Source organism: Oryzias latipes, chromosome 9 (assembly GCF_002234675.1).
Source record: "Oryzias latipes chromosome 9, ASM223467v1".
In the NCBI taxonomy this organism is placed as follows: Eukaryota; Metazoa; Chordata; class Actinopteri; order Beloniformes; family Adrianichthyidae; genus Oryzias; species Oryzias latipes.
Window position 1 is genome coordinate 32,513,507 of NC_019867.2, and position 24,378 is coordinate 32,537,884.

At 48.3% G+C, this 24,378-nt stretch overlaps 1 protein-coding gene and 1 long non-coding RNA gene across 3 annotated transcripts in view; one reads left to right on the plus strand and one right to left on the minus strand.

The window, feature by feature from the left end:
- antxr2 (anthrax toxin receptor 2) overlaps window positions 1-24,378 on the plus strand; it is a 78,508-nt gene that overhangs the window by 19,737 nt on the left and 34,393 nt on the right. For both annotated transcript variants that reach the window (XM_023958899.1, XM_023958900.1), the window contains exons 4-16: window positions 268-349; window positions 422-526; window positions 624-692; window positions 2,045-2,125; window positions 4,124-4,184; window positions 7,310-7,405; window positions 9,879-9,948; window positions 16,033-16,111; window positions 17,414-17,509; window positions 21,443-21,493; window positions 22,666-22,755; window positions 23,690-23,860; window positions 24,123-24,203. In XM_023958899.1, the coding sequence (XP_023814667.1) occupies window positions 268-349; window positions 422-526; window positions 624-692; window positions 2,045-2,125; window positions 4,124-4,184; window positions 7,310-7,405; window positions 9,879-9,948; window positions 16,033-16,111; window positions 17,414-17,509; window positions 21,443-21,493; window positions 22,666-22,755; window positions 23,690-23,860; window positions 24,123-24,203 (1,132 nt within the window). The remainder of the gene's footprint in view (window positions 1-267; window positions 350-421; window positions 527-623; window positions 693-2,044; window positions 2,126-4,123; window positions 4,185-7,309; window positions 7,406-9,878; window positions 9,949-16,032; window positions 16,112-17,413; window positions 17,510-21,442; window positions 21,494-22,665; window positions 22,756-23,689; window positions 23,861-24,122; window positions 24,204-24,378) is intronic.
- Window positions 17,516-20,961, minus strand: LOC105354827. The gene is made up of 3 exons (XR_909382.3): window positions 19,185-20,961; window positions 17,968-18,061; window positions 17,516-17,692 (listed from the first exon to the last, which is right to left on the minus strand). It is a non-coding gene; the product is annotated as an uncharacterized LOC105354827 (long non-coding RNA).

Sequence of the window (24,378 nt, forward strand, 5' to 3'; positions counted from 1 at the left end):
GCCCAGCTTGGAGTTTAGAGCAGGAAAAAATCCAGGAGAATTCAGGAAACCGAGGTTTCATTCAGCTCTGAGCCTTAATCTGATACTGGAAACACAAAAACACATGAAACATCTTCCTCTTCAGCTAAATCACAGAGTAGTGGGAACTATGTTTGACTGTCGTGAAACTTAAATCCCTTCATCATCATGATCCTTTATTAATGGCTTAGAAAACTTCACAAACAGGACTACTGAATACATAAAATAACCATCACTTGTTGTTCTTAGAAACCAGATAGAAGGAGGCCTGAAACGCTTGAGAGACGTGAGGCCTGCAGGAGAAACGTACATGCACGAGGGAATCAAAAAGGTCAGATTTACAGTTTTGTTCTTTAGGAAAAGCTGCTGTTTAGTCGAACGTTTTCTTCACTTTGACCTGAAGGCATCAGAACAGATCCAGCAGCAGTCGACCAAGTCCTCCACCATCATCCTGGCTTTGACGGACGGAAAGCTTGACGTTTACATTCATGACCTCACTGTCACAGAGGTGAGCTATTCTGCTGCAGAATCTGCACAGACATGCGTCCTTCCTGTTTCACGCAGTCTCCACTCTTGACCCGCCTTTCTCCTCATCTGTGCTGCAGGCTAACGAGGTGAGGAAGTATGGCGCACGAGTGTACTGCGTGGGCGTCAAGGATTTTGACGAGCAGCAGGTAAGAGACTCCTGCAGACGTTTTTTCTGACGTAAAATGCTGGGCTCTTTAGTTGCTGCAGTATTTAGAGTTGTGGTCTAATCTTTGAAGGACGGCATGCACTGGGGCTCTGGAAGGTTCTGTCATAAATAGTTGATGTGAGCTCCGCCCACCGTTAAGCTTGAAAGGCATTGTTAGTTCTGCTGTCCAACCCATCCATCCACCCAGCTTCACCATGAGACACATTAGAGTTGAACCTTTTCCACACCTCTTCCTATAACACAGACCTCCTGTGCGATTTGTAAGCATTCGTAATCAATGGTTACCATTGGTTACCACTGGTAACCATTGAAACAACCTTTGGTTACGAACCATTAGTTACCAATGACCAACTGGTAACCAATGGTTACCAATGACCAACTGGTAACAATGTGTAACCGTTGTTTAGTTAGTTGGTTAACCATTCATAACCGTTGGTAACCATTTGTAACCATTGGTAACCATTGGTAACCATTGGTAACCATTGGTAACCATTCATAACCGTTGGTAACCATTCATAACCATTGGTAACCATTCATAACCATTGGTAACCATTCATAACCATTGGTAACCATTCATAACCGTTAGTAACCATTGGTAACCATTCATAACCGTTGGTAACCATTGGTAACCATTCATAACCGTTGGTAACCATTGGTAACCATTCATAACCATTGGTAACCGTTGGTAACTATTAGTAACCATTCATAACCGTTGGTAACCATTCATAACCGTTTGTAACCGTTGGTAACCATTCATAACCGTTAGTAACCATTGGTAACCATTCATAAGCGTTGGTAACCATTGGTAACCGTTGGTAACCATTGGTAACCAATCATAACCGTTGGTAACCATTCATAACCATTGGTAACCGTTGGTAACTATTAGTAACCATTCATAACCGTTGGTAACCATTCATAACCGTTCGTAACCATTGGTAACCATTCATAACCGTTAGTAACCATTGGTAACCATTCATAACCATTCATAAGCGTTGGTAACCATTGGTAACCATTGGTAACCGTTGGTAACCATTCATAACCATTGGTAACCGTTGGTAACCATTCATAACCGTTCGTAACCATTGGTAACCATTCATAACCATTGGTAACCGTTGGTAACCAATCATAACCGTTGGTAACCATTGGTAACCATCCTGCACGCGCTGGTTTCTAGTCAAAGACAAAGCCATTTGTTCTGCAGTGATTTCTTGTAATTGAGTAAAGTGTGTCAGTCGAGCCATCTGCCGTCTGCTGATATGAGACTCGGAAAAGGAGACGCAGCCTCAACTCTGTCCTGATCCTGCCTTCATTCTCTCCTCTTTACTCAAAAAGCTTGCAGAAATTGCAGACTCCAAAGACCAGGTGTTTCCTGTGAAAGATGGCTTCCACGCTCTCAAAGGCATCGTTACTTCTGTGAGTTGACCTTCGTTTGCTCCTCGTTCTCTTTGCTTTGAGGTGAATCTGAAACATCCGAGCTGCTGCTGAGACTTTGTCCTAAAGATTTGTTTGGAGGAGAAAGCGAGCCATCAGGAGTGAGCTGCACGGACGAGTTGAAGAACTGAATGCTCATCGCGTCCTGGTATTGTGGGCACACTGTCTCCACAGTGAGAGTGTCTGGCCTCACAGCAGAAGAGCTCCTCTGCGCCTCCTTCCTTCACCGTCTCCTGTAACGTTGGAATGGCTGCTGGCGCTCGCATGCCGCCTCCTCGCCAGATACGTCTTGATATTCTCCAATGGCTGCTGCTTCAGGCTGTCAGCTCTGCGAAGGCTTGTGTGGCAGTGTGAGCCCAGCTTTTCACCCAAGTGGGACTCCTGTCTGAGTCCCAGCAGGCGAGGTCAGCGCTGTTTAGGAAGAGAGCAGAGCTGCACACATCTGTGCAATGCAGCTGGACGACTGCCAAGGGCGGGACCTCTTCTTCTTCCTCCTAAATGATGCAATCGACAAAAGTATCTTCACCAAAAAGTGGCTCTGAAAGACAGAGTCCCCGTCTAAAAAGACGCAAAAGGTGTCTGAAACCAAAAGCATTTTATTCTGTTTCTGCAGGACTTTGAAAAGTCTTTCAGAGAGGACTTCATGGAGGTTCAAAACAAGAAGAACTTCTGAAGAGTTCCAGATTTCAGAATTAGAAGTCATTTCATCTGAGTGTGCTTCTTTACATGGTGTGTTTGTTAGTAGTTCTGGTTGCTCAGAAGGCCAGCCATGTGTCCAGCATCCAGATGAACGGAGCAGCATTCCTCTGGCCTTAGTAATGCTGGATTGTTGACGACTTCATGTCCATCCTCTGGTTTACTGGGAGGTTTCAGAAGATCTCTGCAGCTTTTCTCAGAGAGGGGCTCAGCAAAGTGGGTTTCTGCAGCCCCCAGGCCCTTTTTCTCAGGAAACGCTGCATTTCAATGCGTCCTGAGCGGTTTGCGTGGCTTTCATTCAGCGATGGCCCTTCAGCCAGTAGGTCCTACAATCAAAGGCGGTGTTTGATAAAGGGTGGAGGAGGCATCATGCAGGGTTATCGTGGTCTGACCGTCCAATCTGTGAAACGAGGAAAAAACAGGCATGAGTTGCAGAAGCTCAGTGTTTGACACCAGAAATATCATTTAGGATGAAGAGCATCCAGCTGGGATAGGCTCCAGCAGCTGCCGTCATCAAAGCTGGAACAGAAGAAGGTTGGACGTCCAAACAGACCAACACTATCACTGTGCTGATGTGGCCTCACTGTAACCTGGTTCCTGCTCTGCTCGCAGGATCTGGTCAAATCCTGAGGAAAAACAGAAACTGAGGGAAGATTTGGTCAGAAGTCAGCTCTGCTTTTGGTGCTGGGGTCTCCGAGTCCTTACAGACATTTAGCTCCGTTTCATGCTTTTGTCTTGGGAATTGCTGGAAGTGATTAGAAGCTGAATATCTGCAGATCTGTCTCCTCCCTGCCGTCAGGCGGCCCTCCCTCTGAGTAAGCCATCATCTCCAATCAGGCTGCTGTGAACGCTCCTCCTTCCAGGTCTTTAGCTGCACATGAAAGCTTCAAGTGTTCCCCGTTGGGGTTAACATGCTCCTTTTTACCCACAGTGAGCTGGGATTTGCATAGTTTCCCCTGTGTTGATTTATTGCATCCTGGCGGGACGTGCAGCTCAATGACAGTGGGCTCACACGGGCCTCTTTATATGATAATGCAGGATCCTGGAGGTATTTAATAGAACTGCAGAGCCGTTATGGTCCTGCATAATTCTGCCATAAAAGCTGACACAGCTGCTGTTTTAGCTCCCGCTCTCCTTCGGCGGCCGGCTCTGATCAGGCGCGCGCCGCTGCAGCTCTAATCTGTTTTCTAAACTTGACAGGGAGGATGGCTGCACACACTCCCTGTCTTCCTTCTCTGTCCCAGAGCACTAATGCTCCCGTTTCCCTGTTCTCCGCTCTGCCAGATATTACGACGCTCCTGCACAGAAATCCTGAGCGTGGAGCCGTCCAGCGTCTGCGTGAACGGTATGTGGAGGGAGCTGCTGAAGTCTGGCAGACACACACACACACACACACACACGTATGCACGTGCACACAGGACGTTAACTGAGCTCATCACAGATTTGATTAATCTTTCAGTTTGATGATTTGACGAGGAAGACTACAGCTACTGCTCTGACAAAACTGTTCAGGACCTTCATGTTGCAAGGCTAAACGAGTGAATTCATGTCATCCTGTTGGACTTCTGTAGGGCGGCACAAGTTATTTTTTAACATCTGCCATCACACCATATCCGGTCCTGCATGAAGCCGTGAAAAATACAAGTCTACAGTGATTAGAATATATTTGAAATCCTTACCTGAACTCCTGCTTTGCAGCATTCAGCACCTCTGAGGTTCCCCTCCATGGAACGGGCTTTGCTGTCCCTACAGACGGGGCTCAGGGGCTCATGCTCCTCTTTTACCGTTTACCGTTCGGGCTGAAGATATAAAACATAGAAAAGAAAGAGGTTAATGGTCAGATGTATGCATTTATGGCTGAGATATTCCTAGAACTGTAAGAAAACTCTGCAAAGCTTCTTACAGTGATGCTGACATGACGCTAATTTGAGAGGCTTTGTGTTCAGAGAAGGTGAAGCATTTTATCTTCTGGAAGCTCTGTTTATTATTAAACTACCTGCAAATGATCTTGTGCTGCACAACAATCTTTAGTTTCTGTCCAGAAGGGAATAGATAAAAATATTTGGCTGAATCCTAATTCATTCCCTTCCCCTACGGCTTCTCCCCACCCCCACAAATAGCCCTCCACGCGGAGAGAGATGGAAAGATAATATTTATAAGTTCAGACATTATTATTATTATTATGATGTTATCAATAGTCCCTGCCAGCGCTCGCATCACTTCAGACAGTCATGCAAAAACAAAGACCATGCTAAAGGTCACAGCCACGACCTACATTTTCTGCATATTGATGTAAACTGGTCATATCTACGTGGAAAAAGTGAGAAAAGTTGTGGTCTTTACATGGAATTTTAACAGATATATCAGGAATGAACGACGGTAAAACCACAGAAGAAGTAGGAATAAACCACTCACAGAACTGTGTGATTATTGTGATGTTTATCTGCAGTTTATTAGTGATTCATGCATCAGTGATGTCATCTGAATGTGATCTGTGCGCCGTGATCTAGAAGTTAGACATCCGTGGTTCATGCGTGAAAAGTCTGTTAGACAAACGTGGAACCGTCCTGGAAAGACACACATTTGTGTTTTTTTTTTTTTTTTTTTTTTTTTTTTTTTTTTTTCTTCTTCTTTTCTTTTTAACTTGTTCTGTCCAACAGCTGAGCAAACAGATTAGAGCTGAAGGCTTTTTGTGTTGGACAGGTTTTACTATCACAAAAAGAGGTTATATAGCTTCAAGAAACTAGAGTGTAGATTTGTATAAACCCCTTTTTGTCGTATTATTTTTTATTTATTTGTTACATTTAGTGTGTGTGGGGAGGGAGAGGGGAAGAATGTGAGGGGAGGGTGGAAGAGAGTAAAAGGAAGAAAGGTGAAAAGGTGGGGGATACAAGCACTGATTTGACTAAGTTATTAATTTAAGCTGTAACAATTATACCAGATCTGCTGGAAAGACGAATGTTACATCAAAGGTGAAAATCTGACACTAAGATGAGCGAGAAAAAAAATCTGTCCATCAATACACTGTAGGTAAGGAGGAGGGATGAAGCAGACAGGGAGCAGTGTGGAGTGTGCACGTGCACGTGGGGGTGGAGATACATGCATGCTGCCGACGTGAACCGTGTGTTCATAAAGGGAGCCAGATCCTACCCAGCCAGACCAGCCAGACCAGGAGAGGGGAGGAGAGCCCCCCAGGCCAGAAGCCCCCCCAGCATCCGGACCCAGGCAGCCCGGGAGGGGAGGAGGAGGGGACCGCCCACCCCACCAGCCAGGCACAGAGAGGGCCCCCCTACAGGGGCCCCCCCAATGCCCAGAGGCACAAGCGAACCCAGTGTCCGGCCCCCAGGCCACAAGACAGGAGCGCTTAGCCGTACCAGGCGGCAGCCATGGGGGCCACCGGGCGCCGGACACCGAGACAAAGGCCAGGGACGAAGCCAGGGCCCCCGGAACCCAAGAGCCGGCCACCACCCGACCGGCGCCCCGTCCCCGCAAGCCACACATTTGTGTTTGGATCTCACAAAAATCACACACAATTGTGTTAGATTTACGTAATAAATTGCACAAGTGTAGACCCACCAAAAACTGACCAGCTGAAAACCGAATTCATTCAGCCGAAAGCCTCGACGGACATCTGATCACATCGACGAACGTGAGAAACACTCATCGTAGATCACGCATGGATCATGAAAGACATTTCACACGTGGAAAATGCACAAAATGTAGGTAGTGGCTGTGTGACACGGTCTTTACATTTAAATGTAAATCTGTGCTTCACAGCACGCCCACATGAAGAAATGCCTTTCACCTCCACGCCATAAGTGTGGCGTGTGGCCCCCGGTGGCACGGATCAGCCGACCGGCGGAGGGATAGCTAGCCCAAAGTCGCTACGGCTCCTCCTTAAAAAACACTCTGTACACCCCCACAGCTTCAAATACCCCTGGAGCAATAGGGAGGGGCCAGAGGGGTAGGGAATGAGTTCTGCCTTTTTGTAGAACAGGAGCCGCCTTTGACTGGAGCGGCGTGAAACGTTTACCATGCAGTAAATACGCAGCAGGATGAAGCCACGTCATTCAGGGTTTCCCACTTTAACTCCTGTGTCTCAGTCTGAAGAGTAAACCTATATTATAGTAGAAAGAAATATACTTCTTCTTTATGTGTGTCTGTGTTTTATTCATGGACAAAACTCTAGTTCATTTGTTTATGTCCTGATTGTAACAGCAGCATCATTACACAGGAGGGCTGTAGGTGAGGCTTTGCTGCTGGGTTCAGGTCTGAATGACTCCTGAAGACCCCTGATCCACATTAACTCTGGTCTGTGTGCTCAAGATGTGCAAAATGTAGAATAAAGTTTGTCATTTTGAAATGTTTTAATGTATTTTTATGACGTTGAGGGTAAAGGACTGATGTTCAGAACAGTTCTATCGCAGGGAAAATTGTTCCTCCCAGCTGATCTGCTGTTTGTCGACACAGAAACCTTCGACATCGTCCTGCAGGGGAACGGCTTCACTCTGGGGCGCAGCAGCCAGGACGTGGTCTGCAGCTTCAGAGTCAACCAGCAAACCCTCAGTGAGTGACGATGCGCCGCACTGACCATCACAAAGGAGCTGTGACGGCCCCGCCCCTTCTCTCCCTCCGCCTTTAGCTTCTTCTGTGCCTCCATTAAGACAGGCAGTCCTAGGTGGGGGGGGGGGGGGGGGGGGGGGGGGGGGGGGGGGGGGGGGGCGTGCTGCTCCTTCACGCTGACTGTCCGGCCCGTAGTCTGGCAGGATTAGTTTCCGCCGGCAGCTTCAAACCTGAGGAACTTCTCCACAATTCCCAGAATGCACTGATGTCCGGAAAGGCGCAGATTTGATCAACCCGTGCTTCCTCTTTGGCTCCCAAACGGCAAAATAGGAAGAGATGTTTCTCCTTCATTTCCTTTAATGAGACCAGCAGGTCACATGACCACAGGGCTTGTAGCACAGTCTATGGTCCTCCTGCTGTAGTGCATGCTGGGAAGTCATTAGTAAATTAATTTGTCAACATCATCCTGAGAGAATCTTTTTTACAACATCCCATCGGTAGAAGCTGCAGGTCACAGACGCTTCAGAGGAGCTGAAACCCTGGACCCCCCGATGCAGACCCCGTCCCCGCCTAACCCCTTCCATTTAAATTCAGCTGAAGAAAGAAGGCCACGCGGGTCGCTCCGCTCCATATTTTCAGCTCGCAGTCTGTTCTGTTGAGAAATCCTTTTTCAGGAAGCAAATGGGATTTGGCACCGCGAGCCGAACTTTAAAGCTCTCATTTGGCCGTAGGATCTGTGGAGTCGGCTGCTGCCAGTGACGCCACGTCCATCCTTCACGGGTTATTTTTGATTCTCATCATTTCAGTCCCACTTGAGCATATTTTTTGATTTAAAAAAAGAACTTCTTCTGAAATAGGAAGTGGCCATTAGCAGATGTCTTCGTGTTAGTCCTTTCTCAGTTTGGGCTGTCTCACATTCGCCCACTTGGGGCTATTTATTCCCTTATTGGCTTTTGCATGTGTTCAGTCCAGACCTTTTTAGCAGGGGGGCACCTTATAATTATGGACATGCATCATGGCAGCTATGGAGCACACGCCACATATGTGAAGCAGATGCTACAGCCCTCTCAATCATCCAACCAGTTGGAGCCCAGCGTTGAAAAAACAGGCAGGAAATAAGGCTGTAAGCTCAGTGGCTGCTTTAGTCCCCCCCCCCCCCCAACACACACAATTTTCTACTTATTGAAAATAATTCTAAGCCATCAGGCAGAGAAAGGAAAGAATGTTTTCCTGTCTGTGACATTAATCATGAATCATATGAGGACGGCTGGCGAGATTTTCCTCCACATTTGATGACACGGAGCTGGAAATGATGAGACTTTAAATTAAACAAACGGGATTTGGGTTTTTTCCATGTAGTGGTTTAATCTGGGAATCCTAATCTGACGCCTGTGAGCTGCTCTGCCTTCATTCTAGACATTGACTGCTTGTCTATAAAGTGTTTTTAAAGAACCAGTGACAGGATCCTGCCCTGCGTGTCGATGCGCTCATGCAGGATTCACAGAAACCACAGAGTTAGGAACCCTCACTGTGGTCCAGGTTTATGCAGAGCGGGGTCTGGGCCAGCAGAACCACATAGAACTCACCCTCCTCTTTGGAGCAGTAACGTGTCTTCAGCCTGAAGAAGTCCTCCCCCAACAGAACCGCATGAACAGAACCGCTGAGCCAGGACTTGATTGTTCAGGTTCTGAGAGACCTGGTGGCTTTTTGCTCCACAGATCCATCCACAGGCAGGACTCTAAGCCCGGTTAAGACGTTTGGAGCGCCACCATCTGCTTGTTTTCAGTACGTTAAATGGGATTTAGACCAGGTGGAGCCAGTTTAGCTCGTGCAGGTTTGCGGCGCCTTCCGTCCGTGAAATCAGGGTTCGACTCCGGGCTGCTCCCTGTTCCCTTCTCTGCTTCTGTGCCGGTCCCAAGCCCGGATAAATTGAGAGGGTTGCGTGAGGAAGGGCATCCGGCGTAAAACATTGCCAAGTTAACCATGCGACTCATCCTTGAGGGGTTGTTTCGCTGCGGCGACCCCTGATGGGAGAAGCCGACAGAGAAAGAAGAAATGGGATTTAGACCAGGTGGTTCAGAAGCCTGGCCCGAGTTCAGATTTTTAACGCTCCTGTCATGGAACCAAAAATACACTTCCTCCAGCACTTTTTAGGAACGCTGTGAACAATTGCTGGATTCTGATTGGCCAGATGATGTCATAAGCCGCTGTATACCTGCGGCAACAACCCGGTCTTCATACCAGAAAGACACAATCATTTGGGTTAAACTGTATTTACATTTATTTCTGGAATGAACAGCAACCCATTCCATTGTTTTCTCTTGGAATAGTTTATTTGCATTTAAGGATGGTTGGCCCTCACATTTTCACCTCACCATTTCCTGCCCTCTTTGCAGAGAGTTTGGATTCATCAGAGGCTGAAGTCAGTCCAGGCCCGTGGTTCTGCTGCTCACGCTGACTGTCGTTGTTTTTGCAGACCACAAGCCGAGCGTCGTCCAGAACAGTTACCTGCTGTGCCCCGCGCCCAGGCTGCAGGAGGTTGGACAGTAAGTGCTTCCCACCTCTTTGTATGCGTGTGCACGAGCGTGTGCACGTGTGGACGCTCCTCTTCAAACACCGAACACTCCCGACCCACCCTGAGAGAACGTTTTTCCTCTTCTTCTCCCACACCAGAAGTCCGTCCCATAAATAAACTATAAATATTCTGTGTGTAAACCGTTGGCACCGCAGACGGGCTGCTTGGACTTTATGGATGTTTGGACGGCGGCGTCTTGGCAGCAGGACGGCAGGGATGTGTGAACGTTTAATGACAGACGTCACATCCACATTTGTGTCATACGTTCTTTAGGCGCCATCATGAAGCGCTCTTCTAACAACTTTACTTCCTCAGTTGATTTTATTTTATTCTGCTTCTATTTTTTTTCTTCCTTCGTCGCTCTGATGTTTTTTTCTGCAAATAAACGGCGCCTGTAAAGCGTCTGTGTGTTAAACAGCGCAGACAGAAAGACGGAGTATACATACAACCCGCAGAGGCAGAGTAAACACGTGTTTATTCCAGGCTGCGTACTTATAGCTTAAATGTAACGGCATCTTTTATAATCCCAAACCACAACAGATGATTGCAGAGGCATTTTAGATGGAACAACAGATTTGAACGTCCCTGCTGACTGCAATCCAATCAAAAATGTATGATTATGCTGCTGCTGCTTCCTGCAGCTCTAAAGAGATTAACTATCATATGATGATGAAGATGCTGTGAGCCGGACCTCTGCTGACCCGCCCACACTCACCTGTGGTTGGAGCTGGGGGGCTCGTAGGTGTAAATGTGGTCTCTGTCTGCCTCTGCCGAAGGAATCACAGCACCAACACATTTACAAGCACACTCACCACAAATTCAGACAGAAAGTCCTTTTCTTTGCCATCATTTATTTTAAATCTTTGTTTTCTGCTGAACTTCAACAAAGAAAGTATCTTTCAGCATCAGAGACATTTGTCTGAGCGTCTTCATTAGCACATTAAAAACCTTTTCTCTTTTAGCTAAACGCAAACATCAGTCACCATCAGGCAATGCAATGACAATAAACATCGCCTTATGTTTGAATTTGCATTTCAAGGCATTTTTGTTTGGTTAAAACTCTTCTCTCAATTCAAAATCAATACTACACTACCTGTGCTGCATTCAAGTGCAGTGGGAAAGTTTGGCTTCTTTTCCACTTTTATTGTTTAAGCAAAAACAAAACATTGGAGTATTTTGTTGATATTCCCCTGCTGTCAGATGTTTTAAAGTACATAACTTATTTATAACTATGGAAAAATTGAGAAATTTAATTAAAAAAAACGTTCAAACCAGAAAGAATCTTCAGGTTCTTTGATGTCATATTTATTCAGCAATCATGGCACTTCCATCTATCTTATGAAGCCACAGACTTTCAGGGTCACGGGTTTGCTGTTGGGGGAAGGTGGAGTACATCCTGAACAGGTCACCAGTGTGTTGCAGGGCCAAACAACAACACACACACGCACACCTAGGGGCAATTAACTGTGATTAGACTGTGGCAGAAGGCTGGAGTGCCCGGAGATGATCATGCAGACTCCACACAGAAAAAGTCCCAGCAGGGATTCGAACCAGGGCCTTCAGACTGTGAGGAGAGGGCGCTATCCGCTGCACCACTAGCATCTTATTTCAGATGTGAAGCTTCTGCAGGTCTTACAACGGTTAGATGGGCAACAAACAGCCGGATCATTTTCTAGGGTTCTTCAACGTCTCAGAGGAACAACGCGTTTGTCTTCATTGACAGGAAAATATCTTCAATATGCCCAAAAAAGGAAATTCAACACCAAGGTCCCAGGAAGTCAAGACTCTAGAGCGTGGTTACCATGGTAACCATGGTAACCACGCTCCCGTCCACCCTAGCTGAGGCCGTTGGCAGGATGATGGGATAAAGGTGTCTGGGTTGTCTTCCTAAACATTTCAGTGTCTTTCGGTTATCATCCTTTTCAGAATGAGAGAAACATTCACGCTCTGCAGCCTCTTTAATGACATTTTACTTCCTAAGACTGAGTTTTCTTTGGCCTCTTTTGGTTTAGGTCTGGAAAATGACAGTAAGTTTCCACCTGGTGGTGTGGATTTACAGATGATTATTAAGGCACGAGCAAATGTATGAGTGTTGCTTTGAGCCCTCAGACAGACACCTGTGAAAGTGTCTTTTTGCTCAAAGACTTAGTCAGGAGGACAGATCACGGGCTGGATGTTTGATGCCGGTCGGTAAAGTGGGGGTGTCGGTACGTTCCAAACCCTCCTGGACCTCTAATGCAGCTGTTTGAAGGAGGGGGGGCTCCTGCGGTTCAGTCATCCTGATGGATTCGGTGACATCTTCTTTGTCTGAAGCTTCAGTCAAACATCTCTTCCTGCGGTTGACGAGACCCGACCTGCCGGCGGTGACGTGCCCGCCATTTGCAAAATGTCTGCTTAATTACCTCTTGGCTGCCGACGGTGACCCATTAAGTAGTTAGCTGGTGCGAGTGATGAGTAAACACATCTGCTGGAGAGGCCCTAAAAGGATGTGCGACAGATGCAGCCATTCCCTTTTCCACGCTCCCCGTTTAAATAATTCACCGATCCCTGCAGCCCCGACCACCTGCACCGAAACTTCCGTCTCCATCCATCTGTCCACATCTGCTTCCTCGCCACCGCCACTACGCCGGGGGCCCCCGCCGACACGACTCCACTCAGCCGTACCGGAACGCCGCTGCGCGTTCCTGCGCCTCCCTCCATCTCTGGGATCATGTTCTGTAGCTCGGGAGAGCCTCTCAGACATGGATGGTGGGGCATTTCAGATGTTCCGGTGCACATCTGCAGCTTCCAGGGGGGGGGCAGCACCTCATCCCGCCTCAGTGTCCAGGAATCCGGGGTCCTTCTGCTGGCGTTGAAGCTGTGTAGAAGCACTCCTGGGGGAGGCATCATCTGTGCTGACAGCTGTGGCATCAAGCTGAAACGCTGGCATCTGCTGACATGCCCCCCCTGCCCATCCTACCCCTGCTCTCCTGTCCAGAGACCCCAAACACAGGGCCAGAGCCACGGTGGGGGGTGGAATTGGCTCTCACAGCAGCACTTCCCCCTGCGTTTTTGCCCCAGCGGTGCAGGAATGACCATGGGTGGGGGGCGACACACTGCAGGCACAGCCGTTGGCGCTGAAGCTGGGGAAAGTCCTGCATCCTCTTACACATGTGATGCAGGGGGGGGGGCACAGCTGGACCGGGTCACACAACAGCACCAGAACTGGGCCCTGCAACAAACGTTCAGTGGCTGTAGATGAACTTCACACTGTTTCCATTCAGGACTCTCTGCTGAGAGTTTAAGTACAGTTGTAGCTCCAGTTCACAACCAAACTACTGTTTCAGTTTATAAAGAAGTTCATATAAAGATCTAAATGAACTTTTCTACAACATTCAAGCTGAACTGGTCAGTGCGATTCATTTAGCATCTCCTATATGAGGATTGGTTTGCCGGATCAAATCATTTTCAGTTTCCACAGAAGAGACAAACATGTGAGTTGGAGTTACGGTCCTCCTGGGTAGATTCCTCATTTCAGATGATGGGTTGGTAAGTTTTCCAGAAACAAATGGAAACCAGTCTTTGCAGGTTGTTGGTGATTCCGTCATCCTCGAGCCATCGTGTTGCTAAACTTTCCGTGCGCTCTGTCGCTCCGGGATCCGTCTGAATCCTTTAAAGGGGCTTTTGGAGTGGATTTCTCCTGACTGGCAGATGTTTGGGTGCCGGCTCCAGTTCTCATCTGCAGCCCAGGCTTGATGAGGCCACCTCTCCCTGGCTCAGAGTGATGGCTCCTGGATGCCAAGTGACATGCCTCTCATATGCTCTGTCCTCAATTATTCAGCCTCTTAATTCTCACGTCTTTAAGGAAAGTTTGAAAGCCATTAACGCGGCCATCGTCAGCCACTCCAGCTGTGTGGCATCAGCAAAGCTCAGCGTCACGGCCAGCCAACTCTCTGACACGTCACAGAGGGACAAAGTTTCTACGGTGCGGAGTGCCTCTGCTGCTCAAGCGGTGTCCCTGGAAACCGGCGGCTTTTTGTGTCCAGATGCTGATGGATCCCTGAGCTGTGCCACAGTCTGCTCTCTCATCTCTCATTCATCCTGAGCTCTGTCCTCACTGTCACTGCAGAGGAGTCAAATCACAGCCACTCTGTCTGTCAATTATTCATCCTGCTCTTTTCAAACCGTCTCCTGTTGGGATTCTTTCAAACTCGGAGGTTTGTTTTGATTGCAAAGATGAAAACGACGCGTCGCCACAAACCCCGCAGTGAAGAAAGCAGCTTCTGTGAGGTTTAGTTTCCAAACTCAAGAAAAAGGAAAACGCTGAGAAAACTAAGGCCTCTAAATATTTGGATGAATGAGGGAACTTTGGTCTGTTTCAGTCAGTCAGTCTGTCTGCGTGGAACATTTTCACCTTTCCCTACACACACACACACACCTGCACACACCCACCCACACACACACACACACCTGCACACCTTTCCCTACACACACACACACACACACACACACACACCTGCACACACACACACACCTCCACACATGCTCTTTGCCAACAGTCTCGCCCACAACTCAGAGGTGAATTTCAGAAACTATGTCCTAGAAAACCGAACAGGTTTTTGTATTTTTGCAGACGACTGGGATCAGAAGATGATCAGAGTGGGACTTACAGACAACAGCTGACCTTTATGATCGCTTTGTTTTAGGAGCTCGCTCATTTATGACTTTAGTTTACACTAATTTCATCGGCTCTCTTCAGGTAATGAGCCTTTTCTTTTGTCCTTTTGTTGTTAACATGCACGACATGAGCACAAACACAAAGACCTTCAGCTGACATTCCTTCCTGTCTTCCTTCCTGCACGTGTCGACCTGAAATCAGATTTATTCTCCCCCCATCCTGACCAAACATCCCTCCAGCCCCTCCCGTTGGTTCACTTTATTCCCATCTATTTAGTCTCAAATGTGGCAGCTGCTCCGTTGGTCAAAGTTAGTGGAGGAAATTCAAATCACCTCCTTATATATGTTGGGGAAACATGCCAAAGTCTTTTATTTTGAAATGCAGCACCCTTGGTCCTTTGATCCCATCCCACAGGATGTGGATTCCTGTGATCCCCCCCTGAAGAAGCTGCGTCCATATTGATGCCTCTCACCTGGTATGGGCTGAATACACAAAGCCAGAGGAAGGTCCAGTGGACGGGTCACAGAGCGTCCTCCTTTGAAGTTGCTAGAAGTTGCTGTGAAAGGGAGTGAGGTGTTCTGGCTCCCCTGCATAGTAATGGACACATGGTTTGGTTGCTCATCTGTTCAGAACCACAGGAGGATTGCTGGCCCGGGGCGCTGCCTCAGGCACGGGTCCAAAGTAAAGAGAGCTGCTGTTATTATTCCACAGGCCCGTTTGAGAGGCGGCCCGGCCTCTCACAGCTGGAGCCTCCGCCCGCTCCGCCTCTGTGAAGCGTCTCGCTCCGTTTGCTGGATTCTCATTAAACCGGCAGTAATTGGATCCACCATAATAATAATAATAGACACCCATAATAGACATATGGAAATTGCGGTGCCGTTCATCATTAGGCTTTTAATTGTGCTCATTTTAGCTTTAGCATTTTCCTCTAAATAAGTCATCCGAGTTCAGGGGAGCAGTCAGTAAGAGTCAGTTTACTTCCCCCACACACACCCAGGCCCCGATAATGAGAGCTGACCCCTCCCTCTGGCCTGACCACCCTCCTATTATTTCACAGTTTTTGTTTTTCTTCTGTTCTTTGAAAATCCCTCCAATTATCCTCAGTTACGTGACAATTATTCCTGCCTTCTTCACGATCGCGTTTTGCTGTCTGCAGTTCAACACAGATCAGGAACCAACAACATGCAGACAAACACCTGCAGTACTTTCACAATCAGAGCCCTCTGTCAATCAATCAACCAAACTCCTTCAGGTCTGCCCAGCCCGGTCCACATCCTGCCTGTTGGACCGAACACAGCCGATCTCAGTGGTCCAGCAGTCAGGACAGGCGGGTTGTGGCCCGTCGGACCAGCTCTACATGAATCATTTCTGCACAATACTGATGATGATATTTTACAGGACGATGGATGTTCTCATCAGCCTGAACAACGGCACGTCCTTCATCAGCAGCGCCTACACCATCACAGCCTCCACCTGCGTAAGTCCCACGTTGTCCTGAAGGCAGACCTGAAACAATCCCTTCGAAACCACCGCCGTGCTAAAGTATCAGAACCACAGGGAGTCCAGCATTTGGTTCATTCTCATAGAAAAGACTGGCAAAAGAAAGTCTTCTGCTGACCAACTTAAAATAAAAAGCAGTAGATGAGCATCACTGCTCATCTATTCACGAGTTTTTTTCAAAATAAAAGCATCAAGTTTCATTTGTGGTTCAAAGAACTCTACAGAAACGCGAAAAAAAAGCAAATTTAGAAACAGAACTAGAAGGAGAAGAAAATGCAGAGTTTAATGCTATTTTGCTGCATGAAAATGAAACTTAAATGGGAATAATTGGCCAAAAAAAAGAATAAATGATCAAAGTTGACCATAAATAAAGTGAAAATATAGCACAATGAGAAAAAATATCTTTGTGAAAAATGCCAGTCGGGTATCGAACCAGCGAGCTCCTGCACCAAGGATTCCCCATTTATTTCAATGGAGGCAAAAATCCTGGAATATCTGGAAAAGTTCAAGGATTTGAAGGAGCAAAAGTCACAGCAGGAAAAAGCTGAAAGAGCTGAACATTTGGATAGTTGGATGGTTGAAATAGATGAAAAAGTGTAGAAGCGGCAAAACATGAAGGAAGATACGAGAATAAAGAAAAAAAGAAAACAATGAAGGCTTTATAGCTTCAACCAACTAGAAACTGAGATGTAGAATTCAGTGTCCAGGTGAACTTCAGTCTGGATGGCAGGTTTGGCTCTAACCAGGAATGACGGAGAAGCTCCTGAACACACAGCAGGACTCCTGGATTGAACCTGTCATCCTTTAGTTCTCCGTCTGACCCTGAAGCAGCTGTTAGAGGAACACCTCTGCTGGTGCACGTGGACGTGCACCAGCAGAGGAGCACGTGGACGTGCACCGAGGCCCTCTGCAGCTGCGTGGAGCTGCTCTCCTGATCAGTGTGTCACGTGGAACTTCCCCGTTCCCTTTTTCTCGTCTGATTGTCTTCCTTCAGGCTCCATGGCTTCATTTCCTCATGCTGTGCTCAGAGCATGTGATGACAGGTTAATGTTTTGAAATAGTGGAGTTTTTTATTACAAGTCAGAATTACTAAATTGTTTAAGGAAGTGAAGAAAACAGGAAAGAGGATTTCCCAATAGAACTGTCCCCCCTTGTTAAGACCTCAGTGGGACTTGTTCTTGTCACGACAGCTGAAGTTCTGTGTTTTCTAGTCCAGCTGCTTCATTTTCCAAACAGGCTTCATCCTGAGACTGATTGAAGTGATGTTTTCTCCCTGCAGTCCAACGGTTTGGTGGTGGGGATCGTTTTCCTGGTGCTTCTGATCCTGCTGGCTCTGGGGCTCCTCTGGTGGTTCTGGCCTCTCTTCTGTACAGTGGTAGGTCTTGCTGCCTTGCTCACAGGCATCATGAAACACAGCTGCACGTCATTGTCGTCTGGTGTTGCATTCAAAATAAAGGATGCTCTCCGTGTTTGAGGTTTTTGCTCACAGCATCTCCTCCCTTTGGTCCGAGGACAGTCCGTCTGCATTCCCACTGAAGTGAACCGCAGCAGAGTTCCTCTGCAGGAGAACAGAGACCCTCAAAAGGAGAGCAAGGGTTCTTTATTTTGGTCCAAACCAGGGTTCATGTGAACTCTGACTCCTATTCTTAGGTATAAAGGTCATAATATACGATTGTTAAATCAAACTAAACTTCATTTGTAAAAAAAAGTGCTTCTCATACTTTGTGCAACTCAAAGCGCTTTAACATTTAAGACAACAAAAAGCCCACCCCCCCCCCCTCCACTCCCCTTAATTTAAATAAAGTCTAACCTGAGACACGTCTTACAACTTACAGCTCTGTGCTGAAAGGAATCACACTCGACCTTTCACCTTCCGTCGGACTCTGCTGCGTCGTGCGAGCTCGAGCAGGAAGTGAAGACGCCGCACCTGCAGGCATGTGGCGTGAAGCAGAGGTCTCAGAAACAGTCTCCTAATTTTCTTCAAGCAAACTGTTAAAAACCAAGCTGAGCTTGGATTAGCCAGGAAGGGATGAGAGTGACAGACTGCTGTGAGTTGCAGAAAATCTCTGTTTGCTCAGGACTAACATGAAACCTACATGAGGGCTAAAGAGATTATTAGCAAAGCTGCAGATCTTTGGTGGTTTGGTCACATTAGGGACCGTCGGTGCTCCAGTTTCAACCACATTTCCCGTTCCTGTCATTGTTTCCTTCTTCTCTAACTCTGTTTTTCTACCAATGTGCCTTGGTGCTCTACTGCATCGTGACAGGAAGTCAGAGAAATGATCCATTTCAGCCTATTGGAGCTAAAAACCTTTAGCATTAGTGGGACATCAGCTCCGTATTCATCCAAACAGGTCCAGGTAGTGAGGAATAGAAAATACTTCTCTATTAAGCAGCTTTAGCCAATTGCTCTCATTTTGGAGAACATTCAACCGTAAACTATCTATCCTGCTTGGAGGCTTTACCACACACGTCATCAGTCTGACCAATCAGACGTGGCTAACGCACTTCCTCTTCATAAAGTCTCTCAGTTCCAACAGAATAACAGCTGAAGGTTGCGTTTAGGGGTGTAGCGTCCCGCTGGATCCAGTGTAAACCGTGACAACATAAAATAATGCAGCTCAGAGACATGATTTGATTTTTCACTACATCTCCCATGATGCATTGGGTTAATGTGACAGCATTTCTGTGCTGCTGTTAACTGTCACAAAGCACAAACATGCAACAGTGGTCTGTATGAAAGTTACGGAGCGTTTTTATTCTCTTCAGCGTTCAGATTGTGATGCCGATTGTTTCCGTATTCAGGTTTGTGTTTCATTTGTCTGTATTGATCCCAGAGGGTTGATGTGTTTTTCTTTCTGCCCCCACTGTCTTAGCAGAGGAGGAACATGCCCCCCCCCCCCCCCCACTTAAACAATGACAGAAATCTGCAGCAGATTATAGTTCGGGGCCATGGAAGCGGGGCTGCAGATGGTGCGCTTCCTCTTTTCCCTTTTTCCGCTCAGATCTAATGAAGGCAAACACCCCCCACCCCCCACCACACGCCTCACCTCTGCTGCTGCTCGGGTCTCAAAAGGAGACGTCACCTGGCTTTGTGGACCTGCGGGGATCCCGTCCAGAATGGGATGGAAGCATATTTTGGAAAACCAACAAAGGCATTAAAATGTAAACCCCCTGCAGCATGTCTGGCCACAGACGTGTTTGTCTTGGTGGAGAGAGCTGCTGCTGCCTCCATCCAGGGACGCAGAGGAAGAGGAGGGCCATGTGTGGCTTGTTAATATTTAAACCCTCAGTCTGCCAGGTTTCAGCAGTCGGGATGAGGCCGCGCACACACACCCACTCTCCCACAATCCCTCTGTCTCTGCCCGCGTGGACTGCTGCCAGCTCAGAGGTCATTCAAGCTGTGGAGCCATGATTTCTTTGTTTATGATCTGTTTGGTAATGAAGCTGGGAATGACGCAGTCTTTAGTTCAACTAAACAGGAAGTTTATCCAAATTGGAGTCACTTTTGGGGACATTTCCTCTCACTCGGTGTCCAGTATGCGAATATTTCACGTTCATCTGCACTAGAAACTGTGGTTGGACGTCTTCCTCCTTCGTTCTCATCCGTTTCTCTCAGACGGTGACTTTAGTCGTGTTTAATCTTCTAAATATGCGAGCTGCCACAGATCCATCAGGGTGAGCGTCCACACAGCCGGACGGTCAAGGTGGAGTCTGGGAATGTAAGGATTAACGGGTCCAGTTGGATAATCAGGGGCACAGCCGTTCGGGGAAAGTGTCCCGGCTGCTCTGATTGGTCGGATCCCCCTGGTGTGGTGGCTGCAGCGGCTCGCCCATTGGGCTGGTGTCGGATGGTTAAATGTCCTGCGGTTTAGTTTTTAATTACGCTCCCACACTGCAGAGCGCTCACATCTGTCCGTCAGGTTGGTGGGAAAGAGCAGCCGAGTGCCGTGGTGGATAATGCTTTATTTAGCCCACAACATGTGCAGGAAATCTGCTGCATAATTACTTAATAAAACCAGATAATCCCATCAGCGTAAGGTGTGGCTGAGCGGATGTTAATCAGCGTATGGAGAGGTCACCCGCAGACCTTTTCAGGATTTTCATACAGCCAGTTCTGTCAGGGAGAAATTAATTAACCCTAATTGATTGTTTTTCATTTATCTAATGACAACAGTATGCAGAGAGTCTTACGGCTTCCAGCAGCTTAACCGGGAATGAAACAGCTGTTGGAGCTCTGATATGCCATAATTGCAAAGCTCCTTCGCAAAAAAACCAAACAAAACTAAACAAAAGCTGAGCTGCTGCGGCTGCAGTCTGTGGCTGCGCAGACAGCAGCCGGCAATCAACGCATGGAGCTGAGAATAGCTTTCATTGGCTCAGTAGGAAATGTGTGCAGGCTGTTTGCTCCGCCCATGAACTGAGCACCAATCCCTTCTCTTTTCATTTAAACATAGAAGAACTTTAACTGGATGACAGGATTCCTGGAGCGTTTCTTTGCTCCTTTTCCTGCACGTTTCAGACGTTTTCCGCAGCCTCGCTGAGCTTTAAGGCGAGCCCCTCGGCCGCAGATGCTTGCTGGGTTCTCTGCTGTTCACCGCGGCCCCGGTGCTGGTCGCCCTGACGGCGTGACAGCATGCAGTCAGCAGCTTTGTGTTGTGCTGTTTTCCAGCTGTAAACATGCGACAACAACCCGTCCTTCAGCGCCGTCTTTTCTCAGCTGAGCCATGTCGTCAGGACTCTGTGGAACAAGTTGGACGTCGGTCTGACTGACACCTGACAAATGTCTCTGGCAGCTTCACTTTGCTTGGCCGTGCACATCTGAGAGTCTGGGGGGGGATCCTGGGGGGGAGTCTGCTTCTCAGGTGCAGCGTGGTCAGGCCTGTCGAGGGCGGAGTCTTCCTCATCCTGCCCCTGCAGGACTTGGAGCTGAGCCGCCCCCTGTATGTCACTGGAGCTAATTAACTCCTTAGGACCTCAGAAGTTGGTGTCTGGGTGTTGGGGGTGGGAGGGGGGAGGGGGGACTCCACCAATTAATTATGAGCTTAACGGGCCGCAGCGCTGGCCCCAAAGTCTTTCTGCTAACAAGTTGATTTTCAGCCTTTCTTTGTTTGCATGGCGGCCCGGCTGTCATCAAGGGTCAGCGGGGGGCGGAGACCCCCACCCTGGTGGTGCTGTCCATCAAGAGACGAGCTCAGGAATGTCTCTGTCACAAAACCCACCCCCACCAGCCTCATTTGTGACTGATGAAGGGTGGACGCCCCCTCGTGAATCACTCTCACCTTTGTGTTTTCCTCTGTCTATCCAGGTCATCAAAGACCCGCCGCCGCCGCCTCCGCCGGCTCGCCCCCCTCCTCCCGTGAGTACAGCCCTGCTGCATTGACGCTCCCTGAAGATCCTGCTCCGGATCTTCCCCCTGGGAGAACCTGAGTGAGCTGTGAAAGTGTTTCCAACGGTAGAACGTTTCCAGGAACATTGGTCCGCCGGACTCAGACGCTCGTCTGCTGGGATTTCTGCACTCCCATCTCTGAGAGAGCAGTTTGCTGAAATCTTCTGGTTACCTTGCAGGGTTTTCTCAGAAATGAGTCTCTGCCTCCTCTGGCTGAGAAAACAGCTGTTTCTGTCTTTTTGGGACTGAGACAGGGACGTGCAGTGAAGCACCGTTTCACCACGGCCAATCAGAGCCAGGGCTTTCTGTGAATGTTTCAGCTGCAGTGGTGCAGATGCTGTCATCCACCAGGCTGGCTTATAGTCTGATTTCTAATGATTTCTCTGCATCGTCTCCAGGCCTAAAGCTTCAGTCACATGCACCCGTGTGGGTCAGCCTCCATGCGGGTGCTGTGAGGTTTTGGGTTATGGCTTGTGCGTCTACTTCCAAAAAATGGAACGTACCATTGTCATGCGTGCGGTAAAGGTACTGAGAAATTTTCACAGGGATAATAGAACCACTTATGACGAATGTCCCACGGCCTTTAGCAGCACTCTAGTCATTAGTATAGGCCGTGTCACACATCCACTACGTACATTTTGCACTTTTTCCACGTATGACATGTTGGTCTTTTGTGATCGCGATGTACGTCATCCAAAAGTGTTGGATTTGTCATTCCTCAATGTACGCACATGTCCGTCGAGGGTTTCAGCCAGCAGGTCTTTACGTAAATCCGGTTTGGAGTTTGTTTGAGAAATTTGTTCCAAATTTTTAGTTGGTTAAGAATTACTCAGTTTATTCATGTATGACATATTTTCATCCATACTATCTGCACAAACTGTACGTAGCGGCTTTGAAGACACAGCCTCCTTCAGTCTTCAGTGTTGGCTAAAACCTGACACCTCGTAGAAAAATGTGTATCAACATTTTCGCTTTGCGGCGCTCCTGGTTGTCTAGATCTTAGAATTTTGGATGAACCACCTACGTGCCCCGCACCTAGGTTTTTGACCCGCAGACCGCCCGTATCTACCCGTATGGGCCGCTGTGACTGAGGCTCAAAACACATCTGTCACTCAGCAAAGATGCTTCGTTTCCGTCTGCAGGAGCCGGAGCAGCAGCCTAAGAAGAAGTGGCCGACGGTGGATGCTTCGTACTACGGAGGAAGAGGAGCCGGAGGGATCAAACGCATGGAGGTCAGAACCGCAGCCTCGCCCTGCACTGTTTGAAGGAGCACAGAACTTCCTCCACAGGTCCATGCAGCAGGAGGTGAGGCGCGCCTGACAGCTTTCATTCTGTAACGCGGCATCATCAGAGGAAGCTGCTGACGCTCCGTGTTCCAGCCGGCTTAGAAGTTTGTGGAGCTTCGCGGCGGCGGGTGGAGGAGCTGACTGACCGCTGTCGCCTCCGACATGACAGGCGCTGCCATCTCGTCCGTGACCACGCCGGCCTGATTGGATCAAGTCACTGCCGGGATGAAAGATTGAGTGCTGCTGTCAGCTTGACTCATCAGCTCTCCTTGTGCGCCTCCTTCGCTCCTCGTCCCTGGAAGCCGCTTTCCCATTGGGAGACCAGCTTCTGCTCCCCAACCCTGAAGAAGTTGGTGCCATTGCAGAGAATTCCCAGCATCCTCTGGGAGCAGCTCTTTGAGTTGCAGTCTTAGGTTGTGTCAGAATTCCTTCCCTACTCACTGAATAGTGCACCATACAGAGCAGAGGTCCCCAAATCCAGAGTCTGGCCGGAGTTCCTGCTGGAATTCCACCCCCCTCATGTGTGTGCTGAGGTCACGGCGTGCTCATTCATCCTCTCTTGTTTCTCGGTGCAGCAGGCCTGCTCCTGAGCTCCCCTCATGGACGCGAGTCGCTGCTGGAACTTCCTCAGCGATTCGGTGCAGTCTGCCTCTGAACGTTGCTGTCTGTGACCTCAGTGGATCTCCAGTTTCATTGGCAGGATTTCTGTGGGGGTTTTGTAGCACAAAGCAGGAGATGATGCGGCTGAACCCTAGAAAACAAGTCTTCGTCAGATATTCGTCTCCATAAGTTCAGCATTGCCGCAGCCGAGCTTCTTTGGTCCTCCACTTTGAACGTGACCTCTGCACCCTGACTGATCTCATGTTTTCCACACGTCCAGGTGCGATGGGGGGAGAAAGGCTCAACCGAAGAGGGCGCCCGCTTGGAGAAGGCCAAAAATGCTAAGGTCAGCGTACTGGAGGAAATGGAGCAGCCGATGATCAAACGTCCTGCTCCAAAGGCCGCCCCAACAAACCGTCCAGACAGACACAAGTGGTACACTCCCATCAAGGTGAGCGCTGGTCCTAACCCCTGGGTTTCCGTTGACTCCAGAAGGGTCTGTGAAGGTGCTGATGTGTTTAAGGGGATGTGGGTCAGTCAGCCGTGTGTCGTAACTCAGACATTTCCATAATAACTCAGGTTTTCTGCAGGGATCTTCTATGTGGAGCTGTGGATTATGCACTTCTGCCGATCCTCTGACAAAGAGACTTTAGAAGCTTTTCATCATTCTTTAAATGCTGTCTAACTACAAAGTGTCTGCTGGCTTTTACCAGGGACGCGCCGACGCTTTGTGGGCTCTGCTGCGGCGCCAGTACGACCGAGTGTCAGTCATGCGTCCCGCCTCAGCTGACAAGGTACGTCCCAAACCCCCACCATGTTTCCTGTCAAATATTATCTCTATTATTGCAAAAACACCAAATGTATTCATGTATTACTGTAGCTGTGAGTCCTTAGCACCAGGGCTGTGTATCAGTCTGGGGATGCAGTACGTATGGCTATACGTGCCTCGCAGTACGACTTATAGTGTCA